The sequence below is a fragment of the Orbicella franksi genome, chromosome 11, assembly GCF_964199315.1.
Source record: "Orbicella franksi chromosome 11, jaOrbFran1.1, whole genome shotgun sequence".
NCBI lineage: Eukaryota > Metazoa > Cnidaria > Anthozoa > Scleractinia > Merulinidae > Orbicella > Orbicella franksi.
Window position 1 is genome coordinate 3,746,072 of NC_138155.1, and position 11,429 is coordinate 3,757,500.

At 37.7% G+C, this 11,429-nt stretch overlaps 2 protein-coding genes across 3 annotated transcripts in view; both read left to right on the forward strand.

The window, feature by feature from the left end:
* Positions 1-16: 16 nt before the first annotated feature.
* On the forward strand, positions 17-1,071 carry LOC145460132 (histidine N-acetyltransferase-like). Its single transcript, XM_081444865.1, has one exon. It carries the CDS (start codon positions 83-85, stop codon positions 1,055-1,057), a length of 975 nt encoding a protein of 324 aa, XP_081300991.1. The 5' UTR covers positions 17-82; the 3' UTR covers positions 1,058-1,071.
* A 697-nt stretch (positions 1,072-1,768) lies between these two features.
* Positions 1,769-11,429, forward strand: part of LOC145460128 (leukotriene A-4 hydrolase-like) — a 14,682-nt gene continuing 5,021 nt past the window's right edge. Inside the window, exons 1-10 of one of the 2 annotated variants that reach the window (XM_081444860.1) lie at positions 1,769-1,935; positions 3,156-3,289; positions 4,105-4,225; positions 5,052-5,120; positions 5,450-5,554; positions 5,644-5,696; positions 6,285-6,357; positions 6,992-7,144; positions 10,410-10,430; positions 10,869-10,939. In XM_081444860.1, coding sequence (XP_081300986.1) covers positions 1,789-1,935; positions 3,156-3,289; positions 4,105-4,225; positions 5,052-5,120; positions 5,450-5,554; positions 5,644-5,696; positions 6,285-6,357; positions 6,992-7,144; positions 10,410-10,430; positions 10,869-10,939 — 947 coding nt within the window. In that variant the 5' untranslated portion in view covers positions 1,769-1,788. The remainder of the gene's footprint in view (positions 1,936-3,155; positions 3,290-4,104; positions 4,226-5,051; positions 5,121-5,449; positions 5,555-5,643; positions 5,697-6,284; positions 6,358-6,991; positions 7,145-10,409; positions 10,431-10,868; positions 10,940-11,429) is intronic. The other variant, XM_081444861.1, reaches the window with a different exon arrangement.

Genomic DNA, 11,429 nt, shown 5'->3' on the forward strand with positions numbered 1-11,429 from the left:
AAGTTCAAAACTGCTAGCAACTGGTGACATCTTGGCTTTCATCGAAGCTTTTCTTGTTCAGGAAGTTTTCTGCCGCCTCAAAATGGAAGATATAGAAATTCGTCCTGCTTCTATGGGCGACTACGATGCAGTTGTGGAACTTTCCCGCGCTACTTATGAAGACAAAGGTGATGAAGATCACGATTGTGTTCCCAGTAGATTCAACGGCTGGCTCACGGAACCAAAACGAGCTGTTTTCGTCGCCCAGATTGATGACCGTATCATTGGACTCCGAACCTTCGCCATTGTGAACGATGGACGAAGCTCTGCTTGCGATGTTGAAAAAATCCACCCCCAATTCCGACGCCAAGGGCTTCAAATCAAGATGGTCGAGGCGAGCCGAAATTTCATTCGTAAAAATTATCCGAATGTTGCCCGAGAGCTGTTTTATGCCCCGAAAAAATTCTACGCAAGCCGCCAAGAGCTTTTTGCTGATCAAATGCTTTTCAAGCAAGATATGATTGCCTACCATCTCGACCTGGAGAATTTCGACAAAGAAAGACTAAACGAAGTCGCGAACAGCCTAGCACTGGAGGTCAGACCTTGCACCAAGGAAGAATTCGCTGACGAGATATTATCGATTGCTGGGAAGCTCTTTCCGAATGAGATTTTCACCATGGACGGCCAAGTATTGGAAGCTTCCTTTGCCAACAAGAGCGCAATGCTGAAAGATGGGGACATGCCTTTGGTGGATAGCAACGAAGACGAATCTGAACCATTTAAGTCCTACAGTCATGGAAGAATATCGGCGCGAAGCAAATCGCTACACTGGGAATGCTACATTTACACTAAGAGTTATATCCTATTTCAAGTGCATCTATTGGGGCAGGTGAAATGTGCAAGCGAGGCTCTGGCCGACGCGAAGAACACAGTAAAGTCGGTTATTGTTATACACTTCCTATCCGACAGCCGATTGGTTTCCTATGGTAGGAAACTACTGGAGGGTATCTTGGGCTTCAAACCCTGCGATCCCCTTAACATGAAGCAGGAATATGTTCACGAGGAATCACTGGAGTAATCTGCAGGTCCCCGTTTCCAAACGTCCAGGCCAGGAGATCAATGGATTGATATCAAAATGAAAGATTGACGTTTTTGTGTAATTTTCCTTGATTGTAGTCATGGAAATTCAAGTAGTTCTTCAACTTAACATAAGTCAGTAATATTTTATTTTTATTTTTTTGATATGTACCTCTTTTCTGCCCTAGGCAGGTGGCGTAGAAAAATCGTGAACCTTTTCTACCTATAACTTTTGAAATCTTGCTCCGCTACAAATTATCTTCTCGCTCATTCACAAGCTTGTATTTTTTTTTTCTGATTGGTCAAGAAGAATCGAAAAGTATTCGTGCACGAGTGAGGTGTGGCCGAAAATAGGACTTCTTTCGCAAATGTATGAAAATAATTTCAAAGTTATAAAGAAGTCATGACAAAGCCGAGATACTAATAAAACAATTCAGCATTTAGTAGAACACTTTGCAACTAGAGGCAGTAGAGTTGAATAATAAAAATATCAGTGTATTGTCGTTGTTGCTGTTGTTGACCGAAACCATCACGGAAGTAACACATTCACGTTGTCACGGGAGGGACCGTCAGAACCGTCACGTTCAACGATCGCCATAGCCACGCGCGACGTGCGATCGTCACGCGCGGGCCTAGCATGACGAGGAAGACTGGGATCGACGAAAAATTTATCGGGCGCCGCGGCACAAACAGCGCAATTCGAAAGTTGTTCTCCTCAGGGTTTGCTAGGAAATGGCTGATCCGTGTTCATTTTCCGACCCATCCCAGTGTACGTGTACGCATATTAGTTGGTTCGTGAACGTGTTGTTTGAGAAACAGATCCTCGATTGTCGCGTTGAGCTGGACTTCGAGGTGAAAGAAAATGGCATCAAAACGTTGGTAAGGTTCGAAAACTTCACTTGTGGGCTTCGACTTCTTTCCTTTTGTGTGCGCTTGTAGTAAATAAGTTTGAAGGAGTTCACGCTTTTAAAGTTACACGAAGACACCTACGCTGTCGTGAAACGTACAGTAAGCAGCTTACACTTGTACTGTGCTGGGTAACGGGGTATAAACTGATCATTACGGAAAATCCCCGAGGGATTAGTCGATCACACCCGGTCTTCAACCTACCTCCCCGCCCCCCACTTACGTTGCACATAAATAGGGCCACTCGTCTTAAGCGTATTCGCATCTCACTGAAAACGCCGTGTGGAGGCGGCGTGTCTTGGTGGTATATAGTGCTAAATACTTTGATTCATGATACAAAAATTGAGTGGTTTATTTAATATTTATTTTTTTTATTGATTTCAAGATTGATTGATTGATTGATTGATTGATTGATTGATTGATTGATTGATTGATTGATTGATTGATTTAACAAGAACTGCATTCGTCTTCTTCAAAGTGCTGCATAAACACATCAGCGAGGTTGCCCAAAGTGGCTCTAAATTCTACAAACGCCTCTAATGATAATTTCTGAACTTTATAGTCATCCAAACTTGCTTATGGGGTTATGGTGTGGGCCTGCAGAAATTTAAGATGAATTCAAGTACACTCAGCATTCTGATATCTCCTTTATTGTATATCTGTTGTTTTTATTCTCTTTGGGTGTGAATATTGAGTGATCTCACCAATGGTGGCCTGCATCCCAGACGCAACCTACTGTGGGTAAATTTAAGCCTGTGACGTAGGCTAACCAGTGGGGGTCAGGGCAATTACGAGGAGAAGACCAGATACTAAGGCAGAAGTGACTAGCACAAATTAAATATCCGTCGCTTTTGTATAGCTTGCTATAAATCTTGACTTGTAGCTCAGTCACTATGTGCACTGAATCAGCTACAAAAAGCCATCTCTGGTTCTGATTGGATAGTCATGCGTGAAAGAATTTGAATTAATTCAAAGAGGTTGCACTTTTGGGCTCCCTGGTGCTCAAGCTTTCATACAATTACTCTAACACTTGTATTATATGACTGAGAGAATTGTGAATGCTCCTGTATAATTATGTAATTTCAAGTGCTTTGCAACTTTAAAATTCACAATAAATTGGCTGCTCTCAGCCAATCACAATGAAGTAATTTTTTTAGTCAGAAAAATGAAATGTTATTAATAACTCTAATCAGGTGCTGGATACTCGAAATCTGACAATCGACTGTGTGACAAATGAGGCAGGAGAGGCCCTTAAACACAGCTTGGGTGAAGAGCACAAGGCATTTGGAAAACCACTTAACATTGAACTACCTCATGGTTTGAAAAAGTAAATGTTAGTGATGTCAGTGTCAACAAAATCAGCTGTTGTTTAAGAGACTATGTTGACGTGGATTTAGCCAATGGTGAAGACTGTTCTTAAGACAAGTATTTTTAAATACAGTCGAACCTCCCGTAAGCAACCATCCAAAATGTCAATCCTGGTCGCTTAGGGGAGGTGGTCACTTACAGGGACTTAGATCATATTGGGTCAAAATTTTGCCTCGTTAGCATAAGGTAACTGCAGAGACTTACATGTATTCAGGTGAAAAGTTCATTTTGAGAAAAAAAATCCGGTACTTCGCATCTATAGATAAATTTCTGTCTCCTGAACTATACAGGAATGTGATAATGTTACAACACCTTATCATCCAATTTCTGCCCTATTATCTGTCAAATGGTCACTTACAAGAGGTTAAAAACAATAGAAAATTTCAGACTTTTCGCTCTAATAGTGGTCATGATCGCTAACGAGATTGAGAGGTGGTCGCTTTGCTTACAAGAGGTTCCAAATAATTATAGTGATTTGATTTTTTCACCGAGAAGAGGTGGTCACAACCGGAGTTTTGACTGTACAGTAAATTGTTTTGACAGTTTAGTGGAAACTGGACTCTCTGCCAGGCAGTCTACTTGTAGTCACTGACAGACCTTAGGTACAATGTAGCTTGGAGGTAAATGAACAAACACCCAATTAAAATCTTTAGCAAGTACCAAAGCCTAACCCATCCAGTGAGAATTTCTTCCTAAATACTGATTTAAGTAATTAAAGTAAAACATTATCCCATTGCTAACCTAGTAGTCTTTTCATATTTTTCCCTTCATCAGTGGTTCTATGCTGCACATTAAGATTAGTTACCAGACTTCTAATACTGCCTCAGCTGCTCAGTGGCTAACTCCTGAGCAGACTGCCGGGAAAAATCATCCGTATTTCTTCACCCAGTGCCAAGTAAGTCAAATTCTTTAAATTAAAAAGCAGCTTTCACTAATGTTGTTTAGTAGAATTCTACTTAAGTATACTAATACAAATGCTGCAATATGATTGGCTGAGCTACTCGTATACTATCAGCCATTAGGGTGCAGTAACTGTCAGTCATCTATGAAATGCTACATGTACATTCTTATAGTTTTTTCCGAAGTTTTGGAAGAAAGTTTAGATGTAAATAGATAATTAAATTGCTGAGAAGACTTAAAAGAAGGAAATTAACAGTTTCGTGACTTTAAAAACCTTAAATTATTTAAATCCGGGTGCACATGCGTAAAGAGCTGCAATTTTACCAAGGACAATTCAATATGTGCGATTTTGTTAAAGCGTGAAGTTCGATAATGCATAGAAAAATAGTTGGAAATCATTATATGCATTAAGTTCAGTTAGAATTCTACTATGAAAACAATTAGATTATTCGCTGAGGTGGTAGTTGATTTGGCCTTCAGCTCTGACCTCATAGAAATCTCCAGTTCATAATCTAATTATCAATTAGAATACTGGGCCTTACACTGTCGTATCTTGTTTAGGGAACAAAAACAGTATACCTTGTGGGTAAACGTGATCTCTATGAGGAAATAATTTTGTAAACGAAACTCATCTACAGTAAGGAATATTTTATTCATGTACCATTAAATGCCACAATTAATTACTAACAGTTTTCACTAATAATTAATACTGATTAATTATTAACTATAATAATTATGGTTATGCAGGAAAAAGCTCTTACAGGTTACCACTGATTTATTTCTTAGATTATATTATTTAGATAATTTGTATTTCCTTCCAGGCCATTCATGCTCGAAGTCTCATACCATGCCAAGACACACCTTCCGTGAAAACACCTTACCAAGCAGAGGTTTCATCATCTAATATTATTTACTTCCTCTAGAGTGTATAAACTTACCAGTTGTTACGCACAGTAGTTAATCTTAACATTCACAATGAAATTTGCTTATAATATAAACAAGAGGAATGAACCTTCAGTGAAGTTTAAAAACCTTGGATCAATTAAAAGAAAGAGCTTAATTTGTTGTTAGTATATGAAAAGAATCCCTACATTAGTCTCCATTGCAAGTTTATAAGTTCTAGTCCAGTATCCAGAATATAAATATGGCCTTTTGGAGGTCATGAATTTTCATTTAATTTAACAAGTTAAGTCAGACATATTCTTCCTGTTTCTACCAGGTGACTGTTCCGAAAGATCTTGTTGCTCTGATGAGTGCTGTGGGAACAGGGAGCAGCTTTGATCCCAAAAATCCTGAGAAAAAGATCTACATGTTCATGCAGAAGGTACTTTACAACCATGATTGTTTTCATAAGTAATGTAAAACTAAATATTAAGAAACTCACTGGCAGTATCTGTTTAACTTTTTCCGCAGGTGGTTATTCCAAGTTATCTCATCGCTCTTGTTGTTGGGGCACTTGTAAGCCAGTAAGTAATATTATTACTAACGCTAATAGCGCACAGGTTCCATTAAGGGCTGGGCACCAGGCAAATTGACCAATAGTGAGGGGAATTTTGCCTGCCTGGTTTCACCTTCCAGAGGAACATTCAGTTCAAAAAGTTTTACCCACCTGTGGAAACTGGTTGCCTTCCTCCTGAAAATGTTAATGAAACCTGGGCTGCTAACGTGTCAGTAAACCAAGTAATGCTAGTTAGAATTTTCCTAGTTGAGAAGTAAACTATGATTCAAACTTCAAGAAAACCTGCAAGATTGGCCATGCAGGATCATTTGGAATGGTGCTTACCTAGTTCCTATGCCTCGATATTTTACCATCACTGAAATCAATTGACAGTGAGTGCTTGGAAGGAAGCTGTACAGGAACTTTCCAAGGTTGGTTCCTGGTCTAATACTTGGAAAATATTGGACTCTGGTACAAGAGCCATACATTGGTTGCATGTTAATTTATATTGGCTCTCTGAAGTAATTTACTAGTCAGCAAGTAATAAATTTTGCATTTAAATTTTAACCATGTAAAACATGTGGAATTTACGAGACTGTTACTTTTCAATCCTCAGGGAGGTTGGACCACGGTCCAGGGTGTGGACAGAGAAGGAAATGCTTGAGATAAGTGCTTGGGAATTTGCAGAGGTGAGATACTCAGTTACCACACTTTATCCCCAGAAGTGATCAGCATCTGCTTTCTCCTTCACAAATTTATATATACTGATGAAAAGTTTGGAGATTAATGATTTACTCACAACACAAACTTCAAGATGCCAAAAAAAATAATAATAATAATCAAAATCTGGGAGATGGCCAGTTTTACCTTTTTGACCCTAAAAAAAAGTTTTTCAAAGTTGAGTCCTGCAATTCAACCACAAAAATGCATCAAATGTCATAAAATCTCCCCCCCCTCCAAAAAAAATGGCCAAAATATGTCTGAAAATTGTATTTTTGCACTTGTCTGGGAGATCTCACCATTAACCTGTACATGTATGGGAGACCACGAGATTAGGTCTGCATCTGGGAGAGTCAGACTTGGTATAGATGCAACTTTAATTCTTTTATTTGTGTTCATGTTTGAAGTGCTTGCAAATTAATTAAAAGTTATGTATTCTCACTAAATGCTTTCCACATTTTTTTTAATTACTTTTTAGTAAAGCAGCAAATAAACGCAATTATTTTCCAAAATAATTGATTGTTTGATTAGATGTTGATCAATTATATATAATTGTATATAGTCTACAGATCTAGACCTGTTAAATTTTACTTCATTTGACAGGTCGAGTCCCAGCTTGCTGTTGCAGAGGAGCTGACTTTCAGTTATGTCTGGGGGACGTACGACTTGCTGATTCTCCCTCCTTCTTTCCCATATGGTGGAATGGAAAATCCTTGTCTTACATTTGTGACACCCACACTGTTGGTTGGAGAGGGGGTCAGTGGCCAACATTGTAATGTTTTGTTGGTTAAACAGGGTTGCAGGGGTTTCATTAAGGGCTGGGCACGGGCCAAATTGAAAGGTTGTGAGGATGATTGTGCCTGCCTGGTTTGACCATCCAGAGGATTAGGTTTTCTTATATTTTAGATGTTCAGTTCAAATAGTTTTGTCCACCTGTGAAAACCAGTTGCCCTTCTGCTGAAAACATTAATGAAACCCTGGGGATGCACAGTTAGTAGTAAATCTGGACTTGAGAAAACTGACCGGGCTTATTAACATGGTCAGCCAACTTTTCTGGCATGTGCACATTCAGAATGGCCCTATAGGTTTTGTTTTCTAGGGAAATTTCTGCCAGTGATAAGCTCTCCAGTGAATTAGCCAGTAGCGTAAGCTCTTAGCTACATTTCTGTCAAATATTACATACAATAGATTATATTCATTTGCCTTATATTGTTTCTAAAAAAAAATTTAAATACTTGTAAGAGAACCAAGTGCCATTATTGTCCCTTTATTTTGAACTTAGTATATCAAAGACATATAGATTTTTTCATGGTTTCTCTGTTGGCAATAGTCCTCTTAAGAGCAGCTTCGCCTAAATATCAACTAGACTTGGAAATAGCAAAAAAATCGAATTTCTTCAAACTCACCCAGAATGAAGCCCTATGGGCACTAGTTACAAAAATATTGTTTTAAGTTCGATAAATGAAAAATTATTTATTAACGCAATTTTTTTGTTTTGATGCCCCAAATCGGCCAAAATCAATTGAAAATGAGCGGCATATTCAGAGGCTCGTAAACTCAAAAGTAAAATTCTTCATTACAAACTGATTGCGCATCGTATTTTGTACTTCCTTCCTTTTATATTTAGAGCTAAATGGATTGCAATTTGGTTAGAACTAAAATATTTGACGAATTTTCTAAATTAACGACCCAAGATAGCTTGACAAGAGGTCTACATTTAGCCTATTTTCAAATGCTAAAAAGGCATTCTGGTACGCGGCTTTTCCCAAAATGACTTGCTTGGTCTGAAAGAGTATTGTTTCCTCTTCAAATAAGTGAAATAAAATTTTTGGGTAAATAAAACTTCGAGCGCTGAGAGAGCGAACTAAATGCAGCACTTCTTCCTGAAAACGTGGCCTTTGACCCAAGGGTGACGAAACCGATTACTGCAACAAAAGCAAACGCTTCGTTATTTTGAAACATTTTCTAGTGATATCTCTCCGAAACCATTATTGCAAGAAACTACCTCCAGATATGAAATCTTACAGGGTCAAAGAAGGAGTTAAACGGCACATTTTGACGCAATAACTTTGTTTGCTGAGAATTGAAGTCAATGACCATTAATGAATTCGATTCCAGTGAAATTTGCGAACTTGAAGTATGTTGGCCGCTACTTACCTGAATATTTATATTTATAGCAGAATCATCTTCTTGGATTAGCCTTCAAACGAAGCTGGATCCAGCTTTGGAAACCTCTAAAAGAAGAATTGTTTAATGTTCCATGACCTTCCAGCTGCTATAAATTCCATGCACATGCTGACCGTATGTTTGTCGTAGAACCAACTGAACTGCACTGACAGGTTCAATAGGCAACCCCAAAATAAACAATCCCCAAAAATGGAAAGTGAAATTGGCTGTCTTCGTGAACAGTTAGAGGCTAGAGTCAAGTTCCATTACCTTTAAAAAGTGCTTGATTTTATTTGTTTGCGTCGACTTTGTTCCCGACACAGTATTTCTTACTGTCATATTTGAATACCGCGAATCGCCATGCCAAAACACTGCAGACCGTGCAGACCACAGACACCTGTTTGAGCCTTTAATTTTGATTCATTTTCTGGGGGGCTCTAGTTACAAAATAGTGTTCAATAATTATATCTGAAAGTTTGTCATTTATTCACAGGCCGCACAAGTGCAGTATGTGTCTTTTGATTCGATAAACAACCACGTGATTAAAGACCTTGTATGGGAAACTTACTCAGTCTTCATGGTCTACAGTATTTTGGTGTGACCGATACGCAGTATTGGAAAGTGACAGTAACTACTGAGTGAACAAAGTAAAATCAAGCACTTTTCATAGGTAATGGAGCTTGACTCTAGCTTCTAACCGTTCACGAAGACAGCTAATTTCACTCTACATTTTTGGGGATTGTTTATTTTGGTGTTGCCCATGGAAACTGTCAGTGGAGTTCGGTTAGTTTTACGACAAAAATGCAGTCGGCATGTGCATGGAATTTATAGCAGTGGGCAGGTCATGGAACATTAAACAATTCTTCTTTTAGAGGTTTCCAAAGCTGGATCCAGCTTCTTTTGAAGGCTAATCCAAGAGGACGATTCTGCTATAAATATAAATATTCAGGTAAGTAGTGGCCAACATACTTCAAGTTCGCAAATTTCACTCGAATTGGTTAACGGTCATTGACTTCAGTTCTCGGCAAACAAAGTTATTGCGTCAAAATGCACCTTTTAGCTCCTTCTTTAACCCTGTAAGATTTCATATCTGGAAGTAGTTTCTTGCAATAATGGTTTCGGAGAGATATCACTAGAAAATGTTTCAAAATAACGAAGCGTTTGCTTTTGTTGCAATAATCGGTCTCGTTACGCTTGAGTCAAAGGTCACGTTTTCAGGAAGAAGTGCTGCATTTAGTTCGCTCTCTCAGCGCTCGCAGTTTTATTTACCCAAAAATTTTATTTCACTTATTTGAAGAGGAAACAATGCTCTTTCAGACCAAACAAGTCGTTTTGGGAAAAGCCGCGTACCAGAACGCCTTTTTAGCATTTGAAAATAGGCTAAATGTAGACCTCTTGTTAAGCTATCTTGGGTTGTTAATTTAGAAAATTCGTCAAATATTTTAGTTCTAACCAAATCCCAATCTATTTAGCTCTAAATATACAAGGGAGGAAGTACAAATACGACGTGCAATCAGTTTGTAATGAAGAATTTTACTTTTGAGTTTACAAGCCTCTGAATATGCCGCTCGTTTTCAATCGATTTTGGCCGATTTGGGGCATCAAAACGAAAAAATTGAGTTAAAAAAAATAACTTTTGATTTATCGAACTTAAAACAATATTTTTGCAACTAGTGCCCATAGGGCTTCATTCTGGGCGAGTTTGAAGAAATTCAATTTTTTCACTTTTTCCAAGTCTAGTTGATATTTAGGCGAAGCTGCTCTTAAATCCCTCAACTGGCCACTTTTTTATTATTATTTTTATTTTATACTATTGTAAATGATTATTAATCATTAATGATTTATTTCGTTGCAGGGTGGTAGGCCTTTGACTGATGTAAGTAATGGCACTCTGTGTACATGTACAATGAACAATCTCTTCTTAAAGAGGATCATATGATTCTATTTATATTATTAATAATATTAATATTAATAAAATTATAATGTGCTTATAGAGATGCACTTTCAGAGAGTAACTGTAAACATAAAAAATTGGACCACTTCACCTCTTGATCTTTTGCACGAATCAACTTACCACACCAGCTATATAGTACTATTTGATTTTGCCACCTTGATGCCATTTGAATGCAACTTGTATGTAAACTAGTAAGCTAAAAAAGACAGGTTAACTGCAGTTGGAATTATTTTGTTTTTAAAGTTCTTGAGGACATGCCTTAAGGAACCCATAGGCTAGTTTTCAAATACTGACTAAAATGTTGTTGAACATTGTTTCAAGGGTATCCAGGGTTTGACTTATTGTGTCATAATATTTCAGGTTGTAGCCCATGAGATCTCACACAGCTGGACTGGAAATCTTATCACAAACAGAACCTGGGAACACTTTTGGTATGTAATATTAAAATAAATATAGAAGATCAATATAGAAAAACATTTTAAATGAAAAAGAAATGCTAATAACATGATGCTTTGATGTCATCTTGTCGCCATTTAATAATGGTGACAAGATGAACGTCATGTTATATTGTTAATTTTTCATTAAAAATTTGAAATATATTATGATAAATAAATACTTTTTATCAGAGAGTTTTTATTTGCATTCAGATCTTCAATTATCTTACAACCTGTTAAGCCCAATAATTCATGATCAAAATCATGTGTCTCCTTTTAATGTCAATAAGTTGATGCATATACATAATATGTACAAGGTACTTGTATACTTCATCAATCAGGTCATGAGAATTTACCAAATGGTCGCCTTTGAGAAAGACTGTTTTATTGAAAGTTGTCGCAGTTCTGACTCTAGACTGGTGCTCTAAGAAATGTATGGACACTGTAAAGAACTTTAATTTATTCTGACCACGGGGATTGATAGAAT